The 22,182-nt window shown below is 57.0% G+C and overlaps 1 protein-coding gene across 2 annotated transcripts in view; it reads left to right on the top strand.

Moving 5' to 3' along the window:
• Nucleotides 1-20,793, top strand: part of COL5A1 (collagen type V alpha 1 chain) — a 73,899-nt gene extending 53,106 nt beyond the window's left edge. Inside the window, exons 38-66 of one of the 2 annotated variants that reach the window (XM_049774105.1) lie at nucleotides 472-525; nucleotides 1,010-1,117; nucleotides 2,689-2,778; nucleotides 2,864-2,917; nucleotides 3,443-3,550; nucleotides 4,408-4,515; nucleotides 5,073-5,126; nucleotides 5,675-5,728; nucleotides 5,815-5,922; nucleotides 6,179-6,232; nucleotides 6,325-6,432; nucleotides 7,129-7,182; nucleotides 8,088-8,195; nucleotides 8,550-8,603; nucleotides 8,787-8,840; nucleotides 9,436-9,489; nucleotides 9,899-9,952; nucleotides 10,331-10,438; nucleotides 10,566-10,619; nucleotides 10,782-10,835; nucleotides 11,139-11,246; nucleotides 11,563-11,616; nucleotides 12,009-12,044; nucleotides 12,243-12,296; nucleotides 12,822-13,077; nucleotides 13,411-13,523; nucleotides 14,917-14,985; nucleotides 17,077-17,310; nucleotides 19,937-20,793. In XM_049774105.1, the coding sequence (XP_049630062.1) occupies nucleotides 472-525; nucleotides 1,010-1,117; nucleotides 2,689-2,778; nucleotides 2,864-2,917; nucleotides 3,443-3,550; nucleotides 4,408-4,515; nucleotides 5,073-5,126; nucleotides 5,675-5,728; nucleotides 5,815-5,922; nucleotides 6,179-6,232; nucleotides 6,325-6,432; nucleotides 7,129-7,182; nucleotides 8,088-8,195; nucleotides 8,550-8,603; nucleotides 8,787-8,840; nucleotides 9,436-9,489; nucleotides 9,899-9,952; nucleotides 10,331-10,438; nucleotides 10,566-10,619; nucleotides 10,782-10,835; nucleotides 11,139-11,246; nucleotides 11,563-11,616; nucleotides 12,009-12,044; nucleotides 12,243-12,296; nucleotides 12,822-13,077; nucleotides 13,411-13,523; nucleotides 14,917-14,985; nucleotides 17,077-17,310; nucleotides 19,937-20,083 (2,565 nt within the window). In that variant the 3' untranslated portion in view covers nucleotides 20,084-20,793. Of the gene's footprint in view, nucleotides 1-471; nucleotides 526-1,009; nucleotides 1,118-2,688; nucleotides 2,779-2,863; nucleotides 2,918-3,442; nucleotides 3,551-4,407; nucleotides 4,516-5,072; nucleotides 5,127-5,674; nucleotides 5,729-5,814; nucleotides 5,923-6,178; nucleotides 6,233-6,324; nucleotides 6,433-7,128; nucleotides 7,183-8,087; nucleotides 8,196-8,549; nucleotides 8,604-8,786; nucleotides 8,841-9,435; nucleotides 9,490-9,898; nucleotides 9,953-10,330; nucleotides 10,439-10,565; nucleotides 10,620-10,781; nucleotides 10,836-11,138; nucleotides 11,247-11,562; nucleotides 11,617-12,008; nucleotides 12,045-12,242; nucleotides 12,297-12,821; nucleotides 13,078-13,410; nucleotides 13,524-14,808; nucleotides 14,878-14,916; nucleotides 14,986-17,076; nucleotides 17,311-19,936 lie in introns of both variants that reach the window. The other variant, XM_049774104.1, reaches the window with a different exon arrangement.
• The last annotated feature ends 1,389 nt before the right edge of the window (nucleotides 20,794-22,182 follow it).

Below are 22,182 nucleotides of genomic sequence, written 5' to 3'. Positions count from 1 at the left end.
GCCCTAGAGTGTCTCCAGGAGGCTGAGTGACCCTGGTTTGCTCCATGGGCTCTCCTGGTGTGGCAGGTACCCTTCTCTGAGGGGTATGTGGGTGCCAAGGTTGGGGTATGACCAGGCTGGCAGGCTACATCCCCACGGGGGCTCCCGTGGGTGCCTGTCCCAGGCATGAGCGCATACTCCATGGGGGCGCCAACGCTTGTTCAGGTCTGGCTGCAGGAGCTGAGGACCAGTGATGCTGAGGATCAAGGATGCAGTCACTTTCAGGGTTCTGGGAGTTGTCAGCATGGCACTTGGCCAGGCACAGTGGGGAGCAGGCTCCACCCCACTCGTCTCCCAAGTCAGCACAGCAGGATGAGGGAGCATGAGCTTCTGGAACACAGTCTGTGGAGGGGTTCAGCGGGGATGCTGCACAGAACCCTAAGGAGGACATGGGGGTGCAGGGCCATCCTCATCACTTCCCTTTCTCCACAGGGTTTCCAAGGCAAGACGGGTCCCCCAGGACCCCCCGGTGTGGTGGGGCCTCAGGTGAGTAAATTCTGATCCTGGTTTGCATAGATGGGGTCCCAGGTGGTCTGTGGGCCCAGAGGTGCAGAAGAAGCTCAGGGAGATGCGCCCACAGAGCAGGATGGGTACAGAAAAGGGGTCCCGTGGGCAGAGCCAGCCATGCCCTCCTTCCAGTGTCCACAACTGTTGCCCTGTTCATGGCCATGTGGTTCAGCCCTGTGGGAGCTCAGCTGACCAAGGGCCCATGTCTTGTTTTGGGTTTGATGTCATGGCCAGTGAATGACCAGACCCCTCCTGCCTCCCTCCTTGCCACATTCCCTGTCACATCTGCCCGGAGGAGCACAGGAGTTTGGGCAGTGGAGCTTTTGAGACCCAGAGGGTTATTTGTGGGTTTGGGCTAGGGTGGCCACCCCCTCATCCCAATTGTGGTTACTACAGACAGTCCAGACAATGTGGCGGTTTCCTGCAGGCCACTGAATCCTGACTCACACTGTTCTTTTTGCAGGGCCCCACTGGAGAGACGGGTCCGATGGGTGAGCGTGGCCACCCTGGGCCCCCAGGGCCCCCAGGTGAACAGGGGCTCCCAGGCATGACGGGAAAAGAAGGGACGAAGGTGAGTCTCCAGGCCCTCTCCCAAGGCCACACTCCCAAGGGGCCATTTCAGTGCTGGGGCATTTGCTTTCGCTCTGAGCCCCACCCTTCAACCATTTGCCCAAAGCCAATTCACCAGAGCTGGGGGCTGGGGCCATGGACAGGGAACACGGGATAGCTGGAGGATCTTGCCCTGCTACTGTCCACTCTGCCTCACCCCAAAATGGATTAGTCCTTGGAGCAGAAGGGGCCACTCATAGGTGCTTAGCAATAGGGACACGAGTAACAATCGAAGCTCCCACTCGTCCACGCAGCTGGCTCTACCCCTGCAGTCCAAGGGAGAATCCTGGCCCCAGGCAGCCAGTGGGCACTGCCTGTGAGCAGCAGACACTGAGTCACTGTCTCTTCATTTTCCTCTGAGGGGCTTATGGGCATTCGTATGCCCACACAGAGAAGAGCGACTTGAAAATAGCAAAGAAAGCAAAAAGAAGTCCTGAGAAAGTGCCCATATTTACTGACATGTGTTTATCCAAGTCACTGCATGATACATGAAAAAATAGACATGTGTGTGCATATATGTAGGTGTGCATGTGTGGGCAAATTAGCAGGATAGGCACTGATGGAGTTCTCTGTGCAGTTCTGGGGTGCATGTGGATATGGGGATAGGCAGCAGGGATGTCTGGATCTATTTGAATTTAGATGCCAGTGTAGGGGTACAGGTGCATTATGTGGGGACAAGTTTAGAGGAGACACAGGGGACATAAGTACAGGCTCAGGCAGGTACAGATACAGCCAGAGACACAGGACCTCAATGAAGGTAGAGAGAAACAGTTGATATACAGATGGGGATGTAAATGCTGATATGGATAGAGAACCATCCAGAGAGATGTAGTGCAGAGAGATGCAGGCACATCCAGAGCTGCAGATTAGTCAGAACCTTTGGTCATGGATGAAGCTCTCAGAATCTGGGGAGTCAGCCAGGACTGGGTGTGTTTGCAGACCCCATGTTCACACACTCGGTCACACCAGGTTGTGTGGCTCCATGGAGCAGTGTGCGTCACAGGTGCTGGCCATCCTGAACCACAAACAGCCGGCCTGTGTATGCCTCCCCCCTCATTGGGAGTACTTACCCGTGGGAGCTTGCTCTGTTCCTAGAACTTGGAGGTGCCTCTCTGTGATCAAAGCTATGCTCCGTGGGATTTCAAAGTCGTGCTCCCAGGGAAGTTGTAGGGTGCTTTTCATGCGAGCTAGGCTATGCTCCTTTGTATGATGAGCTGTGTTCTCCATGTGGTCTGGATGATGCTCCCTGTATGGGCTGGATGGCGCTCCCCAGGTGAGCTGGCTTGTGCTCCTGTGTAAACTAGACCGTGCTCTCGTGAGCTGGACGGTGCTCCCCACATGATCCAGGTGGAGGTCCATGGGCAGAGTTGCCAAACTGAAATGCCTCCTAAAGCTAGTGAACCCTATGGGGGAAAACCCCATGTGAGCAGCCCCCAATCCATCTCCCAGATCCCTTCTCTGAGGTGTTGCTCAGAACCATGGGAATGGAATGCTGAGCTTGATGGATCTGTTCACCTGGGACTCTGATTTCAGGGAGACCCAGGTCCTGCTGGCATCCCCGGGAAAGATGGCCCCCCAGGATTACGTGGCTTCCCAGGGGATCGAGGCCTCCCTGGTCCGGTGGTAAGTGGGGCAGGCCATGGGAGTGAGTAAGCAGATGGTGCTGGGCCCTTCCCTTGAGCTTCATTGTGAGCTTTTTATTCCACAGGGAGCACTAGGACTCAAGGGCAATGAGGGACCTCCTGGACCCCCTGGCCCTGCGGTGAGTACATCGGCCCCCACAGGCCTCAAGCCTTCTTCTTTCTTCACCACATGGATAACAGAACTGTGGGAACTGTGAGACTCTCAGGGCCTCCCCAATTCTAGGAGTCGACTCATCTGCTTCCCCCAAGACCTGTCTGACATCCCTGACTGTATCTGGGGGTCCCCTGAAATAACCCTTGGTTAAGAGTCGGCAGGGTGTGAAGCAGGAAGCAGGAACCTGGCATCTGGGATGAGGCAGAGACCCTCGTACCCATAAAGTGTGCAGCTGGGAGCAGGGTAGGGGGAGTGTATATGTGGGCAGCCAGAACCAGGCATGTTCTTAGCAATTTGGACATGTGATAGGACTTCAGGAAGGGGAAGGGCTGGGCAGGGGAGGGAGAGAGTTTCTGGTGCATGGACTTTTTAATTGGTGCTCAGGAATCTGAGTGACTATGGTTAGGGCAGGGTGTGGGGGACCCACAGAAGCTGTGCCTGGGCCCAGGCAAGCTGAGCTTTGCCAACAGCCAGTCTCTCTTTCCTGCAGGGTTCCCCAGGTGAAAGAGGACCAGCTGGGGCTGCAGGGCCCATAGGGATCCCAGGGAGACCAGGACCACAGGGTCCTCCAGGGCCTGCTGGAGAGAAGGGTGCGCCGGTGAGTACATCCGGCCTGTTGCAGGCACTGGGGGAGCTGGGCAAGATTGCTACCCTTCCTGTTTCACTGCACCCCAGTCTCCCCTCGTGGGGCAACGTGGCAGGAAGGAAGAGGGAGAATCCTTTCCTAGGTCCCCGATGCTAAGCTTGGGTGTGTCCCAGAGGTGGGAGCCAATAGCTGAGTCGGCTCCATCCTGGACCCCTGAATGAGGCTCTGCACTGAGCACTTTTAGGGGTACCTGGGGTGTCATTTCCAGCATCACTGCCTGCCTCATACCCCACCATATCTGCAACTGGTGTTTGTTTTGCCAACACCCTATAAGAGCAGCCCTACCTCTGACTCAGTGAAGAACAGAAAGTGGGCCAGCTTGGTCACCCTCTATTCCCCCAGCTAAAATATATCAGTACTGTGGTGATGGTCATTCAAGGAGCACTGACTTCCTGTTTCTGGGGCTTTTCTGTCGTGGTTTCTTCCTGTGTATTACTTCCTGTCTGTGAGTCTTTCCTGTCCATGGACCCTTCCTCTTTGTGGGTACTCCCTGTCCTTGGGCCTTTCTCTGTGGGTAGTTCCTATCTGTGTTACTTCCTGTCTATGGACCCTTCCACTCTGTGGGTATTTCCTATCTATGAATATTTCCTATATATGGCCCTTCCTCTCTGTCGGTACTTCCTGTCCATGACCCTTTGCTGTCTGTGGGTACTTCCTGACCATGGCTTTTCCTGTCTTTGGGTACTTCCTGTCCATGGTCCTTCCTGTCTGTGTATCTTTGCTGTCCATGGGCCTTTCCTGCCCCTCAGCCCTTCCTTGCAGCACCCCACAAAGGGCCTGTATTCACTAGGATCTTTCTTCCTCTTCAGGGCGAGAAAGGGCCTGCGGGCCCTGCAGGCCGAGATGGTCTCCAGGGTCCCGTGGGGCTGCCAGGTCCTGCTGGCCCCGTGGGTCCCCCTGGGGAAGATGGAGACAAGGTGAGCAGCCGTGGTATTGGGGCTAGAGGGGCTATAGGCTATGCTGAGTTTAGCGGAGAACCTGTGGGGGGCGCTTTCCAGGGAGCAGTGACAGTATGGGGTAGGCTCATATCTACCTCTCCGCTGTGAGCGCACAGAGCAGAGAAAGGCTGGTCAGGGTCTCTGTTCCCGCATTCCCCACATCACCAGCACTGCGCAAGTGCAGGTAAGGCTCTGCTCCCAGCCCTAGGTGACAACCTTGGGTGACAGCTCTGCCTCTGTCCTCTTCGTGCTGTGTGGGTGAGGCCTGGAAGCTCCCTGGAAGCAGAGTGACTGGGGTGTCTGTTCCTCTGCCGGCCCATCCCATCTGTTACTCTGACGCAGAGTAAATATTTTCACACCTGCCACAGACCAGTGATGGTCAGTTAGATGAAGTCTTTCCCTGGGTCTCTGCGAGAGAAATGAAATGAGTAGACAGGAACATGTGTGTGTGGGAAGGTTAAAGGGCCAGGCCAGGAGCCTACAGGGCTGGGGAGCAGTGTATTCTGGCTTACCAAGACCTTCCACGTGTCCCACAGGGAGAAATTGGGGAGCCTGGACAGAAGGGGAGCAAAGGGGACAAAGGCGACCAGGTAGGTGCCCGTGTGTGATGCACAAATGCAGAGGGACTCCGGCCCTTTGCCAGGTTGTACCTGGAGGATGATCAGTGTGCACATTTGTGGGGTACATGTTTTTCATGTGCGGGTGCATGCTTGGTGTGTGGACATCTGGGGGAAATATGTACTGGTGGCATGTATGTCAGTGTGTATGTGTGTGCGTATCTGTGGAGATACATGAGCATGATTGGGGTACCTTTATGTATGTGAGTCCTGTATCCTATAGGTGAGTCTCTATGTGTTTAGTGTGTATGTGTGTGGAATGTCTTGTGTCTGTGTATGCATATCTGTGTCTGTCTGTCTCTATGTGTCTATGTGTGTGTGGTGAGAGGTGGCACTCGGTGCCCTTTGCCCTCGATGGCAGCGGCTCCACTGTGGGCCTGGGATCTTGGTGTGGGTGCTTCTCTCTCCAGGATGTGGTGGGGCCCGAGGCTGCCCGTGACCTACCCTTGGACCCCGAGGATGAGTGTCCATACCTCCCTGGCCTGTTCAACTACCCACCCACTCTGTCTTTTTCCCCACAGGGTCCCCCTGGTCCCACTGGTCCACAAGGTCCCATCGGGCAGCCAGGCCCATCGGTAAGTGAGGGACCACCCTAAGGGGCTCTGAACCCCAAGAGTGGTGGGGCGTTAGGAATGGTCTCACCCCATGTGATTATCTGCAGGGAGCTGATGGTGAGCCAGGGCCACGTGGCCAGCAAGGCCTTTTCGGGCAGAAAGGTGACGAAGGACCTCGAGGCTTCCCAGGACCCCCCGGGCCTGTGGGGCTGCAGGTACCTGCTTGACTCCTGGGAGGGTGCTTTGGGGGAGCACCCTCGATCTCCTGTGCTGGGTCCCCACAGTGCCCTGTGTCCCTCTCCCCCCACCCACTTTTTGGGCCTAGAGCTCGCAACCATGGTGTGGCCACGTACATGGTTCCCCCTGCTCATGTCCCAGGGGGCACCTCAGGGGGCCCACTTGGGAGGTCTGTGGAGTCGGAAGTGGGGCAGGGGCTCCCACCAGGGTCTCAGCCTCACTCTGTTTTCCTAGGGTCTGCCGGGACCCCCAGGCGAGAAGGGCGAGACTGGAGACGTGGGTCAGATGGTGAGTGGCCCGGCTGGGGTGTTAGGGGTCAGTTGGCTTGTGCTGTGCTCAAGTTCCCTTTGCTCAAACTCATGCTCCCTTTGTTCCACCAGGGCCCTCCAGGTCCTCCTGGCCCCCGAGGACCTTCTGGATCACCAGGTGCTGATGGGCCCCAAGGTCCTCCTGGAGGCATAGGCAACCCTGGAGCTGTGGGAGAAAAGGTAATGGTCGGGGGGGGGGGGCGGGGTGTCCACAGAGTCCAGGGAAGGCCTGAGCCTACTGGGTCCTGCCAGGGCCTGGGGCATGAGGTTCCATTAGACAAAGTACCTGTGTCCTTCTGTGTCTGCTTCTAAGGCCCAGGGCCTCTGAGATGCTCCCCCAATCCCCAGTCAATGACAGTGTCCAACTCCAAGGCCACTGGATGAACCCAGTTGATTCAGGGTGCCCTATGTGCCCCATGCATGTACAGGCACTTGTATGTACATGAGTACATATGTGTGGTGCCTGTGATGGGCCCAGCTCGGACCCTTACCATGCCCATGGTGCCCAATCTTAAAGCCTTTGTCCTTTTTCAGACTGTGCACAAGGGTTGCTGCACGTTGAAACTTTATGGAATGTTCTGACTGTGCCCCATGAAAGGGACCAAGTTCCTGTCCCTGCTTTTTCTGATTAAACTCAGGAAGCTTGTTGGGCAGCTGGGGGTCTCCTGTCCTCAAATGTGTATCCTCCAACTTTACCTGCACAACCCACACTGATCCCAACTGAGCACCCAGGGGCCCTTTCATCCCTTTCACCCACCTCCTTTCATCCCAAGTGTGACCAGAGGACACGGCCATCACTGCCCCTCCTTGATGTGGGAAGACTGGGGTGTGGGGCACCTCCTTGCCCCTGGGTGACTTCATGAGGTCTCTCTTTAGGGTGAGCCTGGTGAAGCTGGAGACCCTGGCCTTCCCGGAGAAGGGGGCCCCCCGGTGAGTTCTCCCAGCTCCTCCCTTTCTGAAGCCAGCTCCATCCCTTATGTGCTGGGAACAAAGAACCCCTGTAAAAAAAAAAAAAGGGACTGCGTGTCTGTGCATGCCTCTCCGTGTGCCTCTCCATGTTCATGTGTGTCCATGCATGTCTCTCCATGTACACACATGACTGTGCATGCCTCTTCATGTACTCGTGTGTGCCTGTGCACACAATTCTTCAGATACATCCATGTCTGTGTGCCTCTCCATGTTTGAGATGTCTATGCACAACTTTCCATGTACATACATGTCTGTTTGCATGCTGACCCATGTTCATATGTGTATTTTCATGCTTCTCCTTGTGTATGTGTGCATCTGTGTTTGAGGGCACACTTTCCCATGTGTGTGTGCTCATAGAGACTTGCGCATGTTATCAGCACCCCTGCATGCCTCTGTTTATGCATGTCAGGTATTAGTGAAATCTATGACCCCTGGTACTATCCCACTGGCTGGTACTATCCCACTGTTGGGCTCCAGGCCCCTCTGAGCCACCTTAGATGTCAGGATCATGGACACCCACCTTTCCCATCGGGTGCTCTGGTCCTGCCGCCACTACACTGGCTTGACTAGGCTGGCTCTGTCCCAGGCAAGTGTGGGTGACAGTGGGACAGCCGCCACAGCTTCAGTGCTGGGTCTCTTGGCCTGTGTATGAATGTGTGTGTGTGTGTGTGTGTGTGTGTGTGTGTGTGTGTGTGTGTGTGTGTGTGTATGAGAGAGAAAGAGAGAGAGGGAGAGAGAGAGAGTCAGGGGGTCACTGGGTTAAGTCACTGCCACCAAGGCCCAGGACCCCCCACCCTCTGTCCTTTGGGGTTGGGTGCTGTGAGCTCAGCCCAGAGACACCTCTTCCATCCTCCCTCTCCCTCTAGGGACCCAAAGGGGAAAGGGGAGAGAAGGGCGAATCAGGCCCTTCTGGTGCTGCTGGGCCGCCTGGACCCAAAGGGCCCCCTGGAGACGACGGGCCGAAGGGCAGCCCGGTGAGTGGGGACACACCAGGGTGCCCTGTCCCCCATGATGCGAGTAACCCCAAATTTTGGAGCTGTCCCAGGTCTTCTGAGCAGAGAAGTGGGTGGAGTGGGGGTGGGGTGCCCACCAAGGTCAGCGCCATGTGTTGTGCCTCTGTGTCAGGCTGACACCTGACCCTCTCCCCAGATATTGCTTCCAGAAGGCATATGGGAACATTCTGGAAGCAGCAGCTGGTTCAGTCTGATCCTTGTGTGCAGGGAAAAGCACCTCAGTGGGTGCAAGGAGGGGGATAGCCTGCCCCTTGAGCTAGGGAATGTTCTGGAAGCTGCCATGGGTCGGTGGACATGACACTTTCTCCTTTGCAGGGCCCCGTGGGTTTTCCTGGTGACCCTGGTCCCCCTGGAGAGCCTGGGCCTGCGGTAAGTGTTTGGGCAGACTCCCTTCTCTCTCGGGTCATTACGGCGCAGAGCGCCGCCTTTCTCTGATCACCCTCAGTCCTGCCTCCCATGTGTCCTTCTCCTCCCATCCTGAGATCTGGGGTGCAGTCCTAAACATGGCCTGGAGTCCTGTGTAGCTTTCAAGCACCCACTTTCTCCTCACAGGGTCAGGATGGCCCGCCTGGTGACAAAGGAGACGACGGGGAACCAGGGCAAACGGTGAGTCCCATCCCTGGATTGGGTGTGGAGGGAGGTCAATTGGGGGGAGGCATTGGGCCTGAACCCAGGATTGCAGCCGGGCAGTGCCTACTCAGGACCCTCCCTGCATCAGCCCTTCTACTCAGGGATCACCTGGATATGACCTCTGACCCAACTTGGGTTTCTGGCAGCCCAGGGAGTTTTGGGCCTGGGTGGGGCTCTCTGTGTGAATAAACCAGACATCCAGCAGCCCCCCGACCTGATCCTGCACCCCAGTGTTGCTGGACATGCTGGTTTAGGGGGTCTGGAGGCAGGAAGTACACCCAGTCCCCTGGCTCAGACCCGTGATAACAGCCCTCTGAGCCTTGGGGTACATTTCTGTGGAAGGGGCACCTCCTCTACTGCCTTTAACCGGCTCTGCGAATGTGGGTGCACCTGGCAGAGTGGGGGCTGCCCTGCTGCAGGCATGTTAGGCCAGAGCCACGCCAAGACCTACCAAACCCCAGAGCATCTGGTCCTTCTGAGCAGGACAGGAGGGTGGATGATGTGGGTTCACAGGGCAGCCCCTAACCCTCCTAACCTGTCCCCTTATCTTTCCCCCTCTCTTCTCTCTCAGGGTTCCCCTGGCCCCACTGGGGAACCAGGTCCCTCTGGGCCTCCAGGAAAGAGGGTGAGTGTCCTTCCGGCTGCCTACCACTTTCCTGCCCTTCCCCTGTGTGAGCCAGTGCTCAGTCTCTAGTGCTCTTACCCATGCTCACTCCTCAGTGCTCAGACTCAGGAACTGAGCATCTCTAGCACCGAGCAAAGATTTAGGGGCACTTCTGGGCCTGTCATGTCTGTCAGCAAACCTCACTTTGGCCTCCTTTCGGAGACTTGATTCGTCCACTCTGCCCACCTGGGAGAAAGCCCCACCGTGCTAAAACTCCCTATTTATGGCCAGGACACTGTCCTGGCTGTCCAGCTGACTGGTACTGCAGGGGCGGAGGTGTCCCACATGCCTATGAGGGACCCTGTATTGGAGCAGGAGTCTGGGGCCCTCTACTCTACAGTGCATCTCACCGCATACTTTCCCTATGCAGGGTCCCCCTGGCCCAGCAGGGCCCGAAGGCAGACAGGGGGAGAAAGGAGCCAAGGTAACTTTCAGTCTGCATCTGGGGCTTCCAGGGATGGAGTGGCCAGGAAGGCGGGAGGAAGCGGGTGACTTTTGGTGGCCCAGGTCTCCCCAGGGTGCGGGTCCCTGTTTCCCCATCTCCCTCAAGTTGCATGGACTGCTGTAGGGCTGTGCAGCAGGGGATCTTCCCATGGCACCTTGAGGGGTGCAAATGGGGGAACCTCCAGCCTACCTGCTGCCTCCTGGAGATGCCCTATCTCTCCAAGTCCCCTGAGGAAGAGAAACAGCTACCCTAAGCCACATTCAACCACATTTAGGCCCTTCAGTTGGGCTGTTGGGAGTTCCAGGGACTGGGCCCAGCCATACCCTCTGAGAATGACTGGTCCCCAATTCCCTACAGGGAGAAGCTGGCCTGGAAGGTCCTCCTGGGAAGACTGGCCCCATCGGCCCCCAGGGTGCTCCCGGGAAACCGGGCCCCGATGGCCTGCGGGGGATCCCTGGTCCTGTGGTGAGGGGGTTGTGGGGTTTCTGGGACAGGGCTATGGGGGTGATGGGTTGTGCAGGGGAGGGGGCTCACTCTATGTGGGTGGGGATTTCACTGGGAGGGGGACTCACAGAGCTCTGCTATGTCTCAGGGTGAACAAGGCCTCCCAGGATCTCCTGGCCCTGATGGGCCCCCTGGCCCCATGGTGAGTTCAGGAATAGGTGGCAACGTGTAAGTGTTAGGGGAATGGGCAGAACTGGTGAGAGTGGGCATGGGTAGGCAAGGGTGGGAACAGGCGAGAGTGTGCAGCCCTCTGGGGGTGGCCTTGGGTTTGGCTCTGCGCAGTCTGATGCTTGCTTTCATGCAGGGTCCTCCAGGACTCCCTGGCCTCAAAGGAGACTCTGGCCCCAAAGGGGAAAAGGTGAGGAGACCCCACAACAGTTGAGGTCCAGCCCCAAGGCAGTGCTATTCCCTGTCCATCTTCCCAGCTCACAGAAGACAAGCCCCCCACTGCCCCCACCTGGGGTCCCCTCAGGGTCTAGGAGTGCCAGCACATGTCTGCTGAAGACCAGTGGGCAGTACCCCGGGAACCCACACAGTGTCCCAGCTTCCTTCTCTGTCTTGAGGCCCGTCTTCCTCCTCCCCCCTCAGAGTTTCTGGTCCTATGTCCACGTGGGGGAGCTAAATACCCAAGGAACCCCCAACCCCATGCTTGTTCCCACAGGGGCACCCAGGCTTGATTGGACTCATCGGACCCCCAGGAGAACAGGGAGAAAAGGGCGACCGAGGACTCCCAGGCCCCCAGGGCTCCTCAGGCCCCAAGGGAGAGCAGGTACGTGGGGGTACAGGCTGGATTGGCTGGAGTGTTGGATGGTAAGGCGCAGGGAGGCCACAGGATGGCAGGAGAGACGGTCTTCCCACCTGGCTGCCCCAGGCAATCTTCTCCCGGGACACCATATGTAAAGGAATCATTGGAACGAAGCCCCTGGACTTTGTGGGTGCTGGAAGGTCCTGAATTTGGGGGCCAGCCTAGGCTGGGTGTCACACCTACTCACGTGAGATCCTGGCCGAGACAGGCCACAGGAAGGTGGGCATTCGCTGATCCCCCAGTAGCTCCCCTGTCCCTGACCTGTTCCCTCTCCTTCTAGGGCATTACTGGGCCATCTGGCCCCCTCGGCCCTCCAGGACCTCCTGGCATACCGGTGCGTATGTGAGGGATGGCGTGGGAGTGTAGAAGGGTGGGGATGAGACAGGGCCTGGATCCAAGCACAGCTAGGTGACAGGAAAGTGTTTGACACTGACATTGGGAGGTTAGGGGGGTACTTGGGAGATTGAGGGTACATTGGGAGATTGGGATAAATTGGTACATTGGAGATTGGGGTGCACTGGGAGAGATGAGGTTGGGAAATCTGACCTGAGGGTCATTTATGGAGGTTCCATCTCAGGTTCCAGCCCAGACCTTGGAAGGGGTTGGGCCACTTGCCCTGGGATTGGGGGTCTGGGGCTGTGGATGCCTCTGTCCCATGTGGTCCTGCAGGGCCTGTCCAAGATAAGGGAAAGGGACATCTGCTAACCCCCCCTCTGTTTCCTACAGGGTCTTCCTGGTCCCAAAGGCACCAAGGGCTCCTCGGTAAGTGCCAGGGTCTGGTGGGCACAACCATGGGGTGACCCTCTCCACAAACATGGGGTGACCCTCCCCACAGCCTTGGGGTGACCCCTCCACATGGATGACCCCTCTTAAAACCCTGGGGTGACCTCTCCTCCCGGCCACAGTGTCCCATCTCTGTAACCATGTATGTCTCCTTTTCCTCTTTCTCTTTGTCCTCAGGGTCCAACTGGCCCCAAGGGTGAGGCAGGTCACCCAGGCCCACCAGGCCCGCCGGTGAGTGACTGAGCACTGGAGGGAGGGCGTCCCCAACCTAGATGGAGGGTGAGGCCTTGCTGGGGGGTTGGGTGGGGCCCTCTTAGGAAGGTGAGTTGGCTCAGGGGAACACATGTGCAGGCAAGTGAGTATGCAGTGAGAACATGTGTGCATATATCACGTGTGTTTGCACACATACTGGTACATGTGTGTACAAGTGCCTGCAAACATCTGTAACATGTTTTGCACATGTAGCTGTCTGTGCATCTCTCTCTTTAGTGTTTACATGCATGCCTATATGCCTACATGTATGTTTTTGTGTCATCACCATCTTGCACACATGTATATGCTCGTATGTGATCAGGCATGTCTGCATATGTGTACGGCTGGACCATGGCAGCCTGTATATGCTGGTAGAGGTCCCACTGCATGGTCCTGAAAGCCGGGCTGAGAGGTGGGACCTGGGTTGGGTCAGGGTGTCTGTGGGGAGCAAACACCATGGGAGAGAGAGAACAGACTCTGGTAAATGCACTGGTCGCCCTGCAGGGCCCTCCAGGCGAGGTCATCCAGCCACTGCCCATGCATGCATCACGCGCCCGGCGGAGCATCGATGCCAGCCAGCTGCTGGACGATGCAGAGGGCGACAGCTACACCGACTACGCTGACGGCATGGAGGAGGTGTTCGGCTCGCTCAACTCCCTCAAGGTGGAGATCGAGCAGATGAAGCGGCCGCTGGGCACCCAGCAGAACCCGGCCCGCAGCTGCAAGGACCTGCAACTGTGCCACCCCGACTTCCCAGATGGTAGGGGACTGCTATGGATGTGGGGGGTCCTGGGAAAGGTGGGGGCCATTGTGGTGCCCCAGACCTTCCTCTGCTCGGGGAGCCTGGGGGAGTGTTAGCTGTACCCACTCTGCCCTCTTCTCCGTGTCTGGTTGGAGATACTGGACAGGTCCCCCTCACTGCTCCCTACTACAGAGGGTCCTCCTGGGCAGCAGGCTGAGCTCCTCAGAGGAGGGGAGGCAGCCCCAGGCACTGCGAGTATTTCTGTGGCTCTGGGGTCTTAGCCCCTGTCTTGGGCTGGGGCTCTTTGTGCTCTGGCTGCCATGAGGCTGACCCCTCTCCCCATCTCCGCAGGTGAATACTGGGTGGACCCCAACCAAGGCTGCTCTGGAGACTCCTTCAAAGTCTACTGCAACTTCACAGGAGGAGGAGCCACCTGTGTGTTCCCCGACAAGAAGTCTGAGGGGGTGAGTGTGGGTGCCCCCCCAGACCAACACCCTGACAGACTGGTGTCACCATCTCAGTCCCATCCTGCAGGGGCTTGGGAGTGCTGACAAGGTGGAGACACGGGCACCTCAGGGCTGGGGTGCAACTTCTGGGCTCTAGTGTGAGCCAAGGCCCATCCCTCCCAGCACCCCTGAGACTGAGTGGTCACTGGGGCAGGGGTTGATCTGAGTGAGTGTGGGGTTTGGGGTACGAAGGGTGGTGTAGAAGGGCCTGGTGCATGGGCAGGTGAGCATGGCCTGGGGGATGAGGGTGGATGTCTGTGGGTGCAAGTGTGGCTGGGATGTGAGGTGACTGTGGAGACTGGAGAGTCCTCAATAGTCTCTGCTGGCCTGGGGGCACCCAGCATGCCCACTGCAGTGCTGTGCAGGGACCATCCTTCGAGCTGACAGACCTTCCTCCACTCACCATCTGGGAGTGGCCCAGTTGTCATGTCCCCACTGCTCTCCAAAGCCCATCTGCATGCCTGGGACAAGGGACACAGAGCTGGCCCTGAGTACTGGATTTCTGCCCAACCCACCAAAACCACAGGCCTCGATCCTGCTTCCTCATCCTGCCTCCTCCCACACAGCCTTAGGCCTCCCGGAGGAGGTGTCCTTCCTCATGCAGTCATTCATCCACACTCACTTGTTCATTCCACAGCTCTCCTGGCCTCAAGGTCACTCCAGGGGGAGTCCCACCTCCAAAGAGGGCTCTGACACTCCTGATGGCATGTCTTCTGAGGGAGGCACACTGAGCCGCTCAGGGGTCCATGGCAAGCAACATCACATCCACCCGTGCTGAGCTACACAGCACACACAGAGATGGGAGATACAGCCATACAACACATCACAAGCACACAACTATATACATATCCCATTCTAACACAGTAACACACACAATCACACACAGTCACACACTAACCCATACATAATCATCCCCCTTAGACACACACACACACCTATACACACATCTCATGCAGTGACACACAAAACCCACACACAGTCATACTTCCCACATAGCCTGAACTCACTGAACATTCACACACTTGCACATGCACCCCTTATCTTCCAAAGTCCCCACAATCACACTCTTGCCCCACCTGCTGGCCTTGATCTGGGGCCTGAAGTCACTTGCACCCTGGTGCTCCAGACCTGCTGGAAGGATGGAGGGGTCTGGCAGGGCAGGCAGTGACCCTGCTATTTCTCTCTCTATGTGTGTGTCTCTGTCTGTCCCCCTGCTGGCTCCACTCCGCTCTGGCCCTCCCAGGCCAGAATCACTTCTTGGCCCAAAGAAACCCCGGGTTCCTGGTTCAGTGAGTTCAAGCGTGGGAAACTGGTAAGGCGGCCGAGTTCACGGCCCTCTCCTATCTTCCAGAGTAAGCTGGCGCGCTGGCCCAAAGAGCGCCCGTCCACCTGGTATAGTCAGTTCAAGCGTGGGTCCCTGGTAAGTGGCCTTGGCTGCTCCGCTCTGCATGGACCAGCCCTGCACCCTCGGAACTTCTATTAGCCGGCAAGGCCTGGCTTTCCCTTTCCTGTCTAAGGCCCAGGCTGTCCAGAGCTCCTGGTGCCATCAGGAGTGGAGGGCTGAAGAGTGGGGTGTTCTGTGCTCAGGACCCCCTCAGGCTCAGGCCCTGCTGTGTGGAGCCTCTAGCCAGGCTCCCTCTGTTTCCCCCATCTCATTCCACCCGCCCCACCGTGGGACTCCTGAGCCATAATCAGACATGAGAAGGCCTGTGCGCATTGTGCTCCAAGATCTTCTCCCTGAACATGTGGGTGCTTTTCCCTGGGTGCTCCTGTGTCTCCTCTTAGCCAGTAAGAGGACCAGGAGGAGTGGGGAGACACCCTAGTTCACCTGGACTCACATCTTGGGATGTCTGTCCCTCTGCTTAAATATTCACGGCTGCCACAGTCCCCCACACTCCCGCCCACGGCCACACATGCCACTGCTTTGCCACACGCACCTCAGCCCAGGCACCCCTGTATGTCTCGCTGTGTCTGCACTCACACCCCTCTGTGCTCTCCACAATAATGACCAACACACAGAAGGACCTGACTCAGAGGGATGGCAGAGGAGATGGCATGTAGATGGGGTGTGGAGGTTGGAGAGATGTGGCCACCCAGACCCTTCTCTGGGGAAATAGTCCCAGGATTCCATTTTTGGTCTCCAGCCCGAAGAACCTGCCTATTCTGGTTCCGCTGGATTGTGGGGCTGGTGCAGGCTATGGCGAACTGGTCTAGAATGTTCTATGCTTGCGTTCTATGGAAAGGCTGGAAGCTGTAAGGTGCTTTTTGACAGATTCCATTAAGTTGAGTCACAGGAGAGACAGAGGGACCGGGGTCAAGTCAATTACCTGAGCGCTGCCCAACACAGCTTTGGTCCTACAGGTATCTGATTTCAGAGCCAGCAGCCAGTGACCCTGGAGCAGAGCCAGGAATAGTCCCCAGGTCCCATAGAGATAAGTTGCACCCCTGGAGATTATCACAAGGGACTCTGAGTGACAGGCAGGGCTCAGTATGGGGTTCAGGTCCTTCTGTGTCCAGGTTCCCCCCCCCCCCCCCCCCCGCACCCTGCATGCCTCCCAAGTCAGTCACAGTCCGAGAAGCAGCCAACAGTGGAACCGGTAGGTATGGTCTCCGGAGTGGGGCTCAGTACTGTGTGAGGCTGGGGCTCCGTGTAGCTGTGGGGGATTCTGGGCTGTCTAGGCCCCAGCACAGCAGGAGTGGCTGAATCAGGCCCAAGCAGGGTTACCAGGGAGGATGGTGAGCATGGTCAGCTGGGCCTCTGGGGGAGGAGACTGGCACAGGGCACAGGGCAAGTTGGGGTACCCCCATGGTGCTCAAAATCCCCCAGGGTCCCCGGCACTCAAGATTCATCCTGAGCATTGAGGTTGCCAGCCATGCTGTGCTGCCCACCCCCCAGCACCCCTCTCCCCCTATAGACTGACACCTCTGTCCTGTTGGGCTCCTGTGCTAAGTCGTCTCCCTATTCCCTGGCCCCACTGTGCCCACTGTAACGTAAGACCCCAGCCACACATAACTGACCCAAAGCACAGCTCCTGGGCTCTACTCATAGGGCCCCTGTTCCATTCAGGGCCACTGGTTCGAGTACCTGTGCTGTGGGGCATTGAGATCCCCCTTCTCCCCCTATGCTCAGCACCATCCTCAGGGCATACATTTTAGGGAAGGATGCCAGACAGGTGGCAGGGCAGCGCTGGTCTGCAGGGACTGGTGGCCTGGTTGGGAAGCCAGACATGGAGCCTGATAGGCATCCTGGAGGAGGGGGTATGGATTCAGGCAGGCTCCCTGGCAGAAGGGGGTGTGGATACAGAGAGACTTCCTGGAGGCAGGGGGAGGGCCAGCAGAAGGAGCAGAACAGGTGGATTCCTGGGGTCCTTGAAAGATGTGAGCCTGGTTCCCAATGCCAGCTCCCCTGAGTTGGGGGGTCCTGGACAGGTGAGGGGCTATGGGATTACATTTCTGGGGGTGCCCATGGAGTGTCCCTGCTGGGCCATGCTGAGCACCTGCATGCCCACAGCTCTCATACGTGGATGCCGAGGGCACCCCAGTGGGTGTGGTACAGATGACGTTCCTGCGGCTGCTGAGTGCATCTGCGCGCCAGAATATCACCTACAACTGCTACCAGTCAGTGGCCTGGCAGGATGCAGCCACAGGCAGCTATGACAAGGCCATCCGTGTGTTGGGCTCCAACGACGAGGAGATCTCCTACGACAATAGCCCCTACATCCATGCGCTGGTCGACGGCTGTGCTGTGAGTGAGCTGGGGAGTCAGTGCCTTGTGGGTCCCCTCTTCCCAGAGATGCCCCTGGACCCCTGAGGGCATTGGGTCTGCCACGCCAGATGGGCTGCAGGGTCCCCGCAGGAATCTTCATGGCTGGGTGGACCCTTAGCTCTGGGACGCTTCCATCCCTCCTTCCTTCTCTCAAAAGGCTCAGCTGTAAGTGCCCAGGGTGACTTAAGGTTCAGTGAGCACAGATGGTGTGTGAGAGCAGGTGCTGGCTCCCTCCTCTATGTCCTCGTTCCCATGAGCTTGTGACTCACTTTTAATCCCTAGCACCACATAAGGTCCCCCAAGGCCATCAGGACTGGTCCCTGCACATAGAGTAGGAATATGCCCTGAGTACCACCAGGAGTGTGGGGACCAAATACAACAACAGAGTCACACTTGGTGGCTGGTTCTGGACTAGACCTTTTCCACCTATGGGGCCAGAGAATTTCTGCTTTGAGTGATGTGTGTGTACATGTAGTGTGTGCTGTGTGTGAGGTATGTGAGTGGTGTGTTGCACCTATAGGTACATGAATGTGTTTGTATTGTGTACATTTTTTGGTGTTTTGGGGGCCACACCTGGCATTGCTCAAGGGTTACTCCTGCACTCAGGAATCACTGCTGGCTCAGGAGACCCTATGGGAGCTGGAGATTGAATCTGGATTGGCTACATGCCTGGCCAGCACCCTCCCCACTGTGCTGGCTCCAGCCCATATATGTATTGTTATGCCCGAGTTTAGCCTGACTCAGCAAGCAGCCAGGACACAGAAGTGGGTAGATAGGACAGCTTATGTAATCATGATGGGCCATGGGCCTCTTAATCTATTTGACCAACGATTTTATACTACGGGGGTATTTCTATTCTAAAGCAACATTCCAGAGAGACATGTAACACAAGATTCACTTTGAGCTGCATTGTCTATAGTTAATACAAACATTTTAGGGGGCCTAGTGATTGCCCAGTGGGGAGAGTGTTTTCCTTGCATACAATGATCCTGATTTGGTCTTGAGCAACTCATTTGGTTCTCCCAAGCCCTCTAGGGGTGACCCCTGAGTACAGAGCCAATTTTCTTCCTTCCTTCCTTCCTTCCTTCCTTCCTTCCTTCCTTCCTTCCTTCCTTCCTTCCTTCCTTCCTTCCTTCCTTCCTTCCTTCCTTCTTTCTTTTTTCCTCCCCTTTCTCTTTCTTTTTTTGGGGGCCATACATGCTGGTGTTCAGGCATTACTCCTGGCTCTACACTCAGAAATCACACATGGCAGGCTCGGGCAGCTATGGGGTGCTGGGGATGGAACCCAAGTCAGCCACATACAAGGCAAGTATCCTCCCCGCTGTGCTATTGCTCAGTGGCCCTGTTGTTCAATCAGAACTTCATGAAGCAAGGAGAATCTTGAAGCTGTGGCTTTAACCACAAGGCTGCTGCTTTAACAATATAATATTACAGCCAGAACTTCATGAAGCACAGAGAATCTTGAAGCTTGTAGCTTTAACCACGAGGCTCCTGCTTTAACAATATAATATTACAGCACTTATAGCACGTCTCAATGCAGTGACTGTAACAACTGCTAATGATATGAGTGGAATATGTATGCTTGCACATGTGTGTGGTATGCATGACTGGGGTGGTTGCATGTATGTGCATGTATGGGGAGATATTACTGATGGACTGGACACAGAGATAGTCTTGGGGAACTTGAGAGAACTCAGCTCTCCCGAGCCTGGCAAAAAGAGAAGTTCAGTGCCCAGCCCCCTAATGGGGGACAAGGTGCCCCCATAGGGCAGTGGCAGTAGGAGAGGCTGCCCCTGGCATGCGTGTGAACAGTAATGAGGGCCCAGGACTCTGCCCTGCCTGCCAAGCCCCCTCGTTGTCTGAGGTGTGTGTGAGCACTAGCTGGACAGGGAGCTCAAGGAGCCACCCCTTAAATCCCCCGTTCTGCACATCCCCTGCACATCTCAGGGGGCCATTGCTGTCTCCTAATGGTTGCTTAGGGCTCCTGGATAAGGGGGTATCCGGGCTGCCATGCTGCAGCCTGCCCTAAATACGCCCTCTCCACGCTGTGTAATTGGAGCGCTGGGCCCCATAAATCCCGGAAATTGTTGTGCCGGCTCAGCACGGCTGGCTCCTGGACAGGAAAAGCCTCTCCAAGCCCTCGACCCTGCACTGACCCTCAGCTGCCCCAGCACCAGGAGCTAGGGTCCAGGCAGGAGGCAGAACCAGATGCACGGGCGTGGTTATTGGGGGGGGCATTGCAGACGAGGTGCTGATAGCCGGGGTCACATAAGGGGTGGAACTGGGACTGAAGGGGGTTGGAGGGGATAGAGACAGGGACAGGTCTTTTGGGCAGTGGCCAGAAACAGCCCCTCCACCCACCTTGGACCCAGTACAGACTCTCCCCTGAACAGCTCTTACCTCTCTGGGCCTGGGCCAACCCCCTGTACCACACCAGATACTCGAACCCTGGTTCTGCTGGCTGTCTGCTGGCCTCGCTGCCCAGTTCTTCATGTTCAGACTAGGCCCTGCTGGTCCTGGCAGGGCTGAGCCGGGGCACATCTCTGTGAGGTGGGCTGAAACGGAAGAGGGGCCCACGACCCCTGACCCTCCCATCTCTTCCCAGACCAAGAAAGGCTACCAGAAGACGGTGCTGGAGCTGGACACGCCCAAGGTGGAGCAGGTGCCTGTGGTCGACATCATGTTCAATGACTTCGGAGAAGCATCCCAGAAATTTGGATTCGAAGTGGGGCCGGCTTGCTTCCTGGGTTAGGAGGCGCCCTCCGGCCTCCCAAGACCAACCTTGTGACCTCAGCGCCGTCTGTGAGGGTCCTGGACAGTGAAGGCCCCTCGCCCTTCCCTCACTTCGTCTGCACCCCGGTCACCCTGTGCTGGGCCAGACCCCAAACCCGGAGAGAGGGAAGGGAGAGACCAGCATCCCGCCATGGGGAGCCGCTGAATCACATGACCTAGACACCCCATGTGCCTTCTCCAGCCCCCACCTCGGGGCTCCCCCAGTCCATGGGGAGAGTCCGCCCCTCTGCCCCCCCCCTCCCGCCTCGTGGTGCCACTGAGAATGGGTTGTGGTGGAGGTGGTTGCACTCGGAGACCAAGTATTTTTTACTGTTTTCGTTCAACTTGAAGATGCCTGTCTCCCCAGCATTCCAAGTGCTCTGAGTGTGTGTGTGGGCACCATGCCCCACCACACCCCTTCCCATTCCACTGGCAGCCCCGAGCCCTCACCCCTGCTGCCCCTTCAAGGTGCTTCTTTCTGATTCTGTGAGCCTCTGTGGGCCTGTCTCTGCATCAGAAATTCTCAGTGTCCCCCTGCTGCTTACAAGCACAGAGAGAACCAGCCCACCCAGAGGATAGGAATACGGGGCACCATCCCACCCCTGTGAGAGGTGGGGAGTTGCCTCCACAGGCAGGGCCGGGTCCCTCTGGTGCTCTCCAGGGTAGGCAGGATAGAGGATGCTCAGTCCCCTCCCCTCTCCCCTTCCTCTCCCCCAAGCCTAATGGTACTCCTTCTCCTTCCCTCATTGTGGGGCCCAGGTGAGGTTCTGGGCAGGAACAGTGCTGTGCCTGTGGCTGGTTGGTGAAAATAGGTGCTCATTTGTACACGTCTTAGTGGTGCTATTGGCATGGATGGGCCCCTGAGGGCTGCAGCCTCCATTTCCCGCCTTTCTCCAGCCCCTTCAACCCAAACCGGGTGTGCACAGCATGGGGGTCTCAGCCTAGCTGGGACCTCAAGGCAGGGGTGCACGCCCACCACACAGCGGCCACAGCAGGCGGGACCCGAAGACACGTATTCGTGGTGCTAACTCGGGTTTGGACAAGAGCGGAGCCAAAGGCTGCCTTGCAGGGGGCCTCCACTGCCTCAGCTGGGACCAACTGGGCCTCTCTTGACCCGCAGAACCTGGACTGCAGAACGAACGTGGTGCATCCTAATCTGACCAAGGGGCTCCACCTCAGGGGTCAGGAAGGTCCCAGGGTCCAGCTAGGAAGGGCCATCCCTTTACTGTGAAAAGCTGGTTGGCCGCAGGCCCTGGGAGGGAGATGTGACCAGGCACACTGTCCTCACCTGCCCACCTGGGTACCCTGTGGCCACCCTGCACCCCAGGAGCAGCAGAGGCCCCCAGTACCCCACCAGCATCTGTGGAGTTTCCTGAGGACCCTCCTGGGAGAGTCTGAGGCCAGGATGCTCTCCCTTGCCGTGACCTTTGCCAGAAAGCCAAGACCCAAGGACTCCCCCCCATCTAGGTCATGTGGTCCTGTCCGGACCCTCCCTCAGTCCTGAGGCCCCCACTTTTCCCTCTGTTGGTCCTTCCATGCTGATGTCATTTCTACTGACATCAGACCTATCCGTTCTCCCAGGCCCCTGGCGACGGTATATTGCAATAAAATCACTTCTTATATTTGCATCAAGTCTCTTGAATCTTTTTTCTTTTGTGGAGGTGCTCAGGGCTTCCACTTTTGGAAACCCTATGTGATGCCAGATATTGAACCCAGATTGCCCACATGCAAGGCAAGTGCCCCAAGGACTGTACTATCCATTTGGCACCGGTCACTGGCATGCAATCATCCGGAAGAGTCAGAGGATCCAGTTTCTGAGCTTGGGGTCTTCCTGAGGAAGAAACGGTGGCTGTGATTACTTGCTGTAATCCAACCATGGAAGAATGGGTCTGAAGAAGTGTTGCCTTGAGAATGAATAAATCAAGACAGCCATAATAGAAAAGGTATGGAAGTGGGTGCTCCCAGCCTTGAACTGAAAGCACACCAAACCAACATCCTCTGCCGTATGTATATATGTATATGTGTATATATATAAACTTTATTTAGTTATTTATTCATTGGCTGTTGGGCCACACCCAG

Source organism: Suncus etruscus, chromosome 5, assembly GCF_024139225.1.
Source record: "Suncus etruscus isolate mSunEtr1 chromosome 5, mSunEtr1.pri.cur, whole genome shotgun sequence".
NCBI classification, from domain to species: Eukaryota; Metazoa; Chordata; class Mammalia; order Eulipotyphla; family Soricidae; genus Suncus; species Suncus etruscus.
Note: the sequence above shows the minus strand (reverse complement) of the source record. Positions and strands in the feature narration are given on the sequence as shown.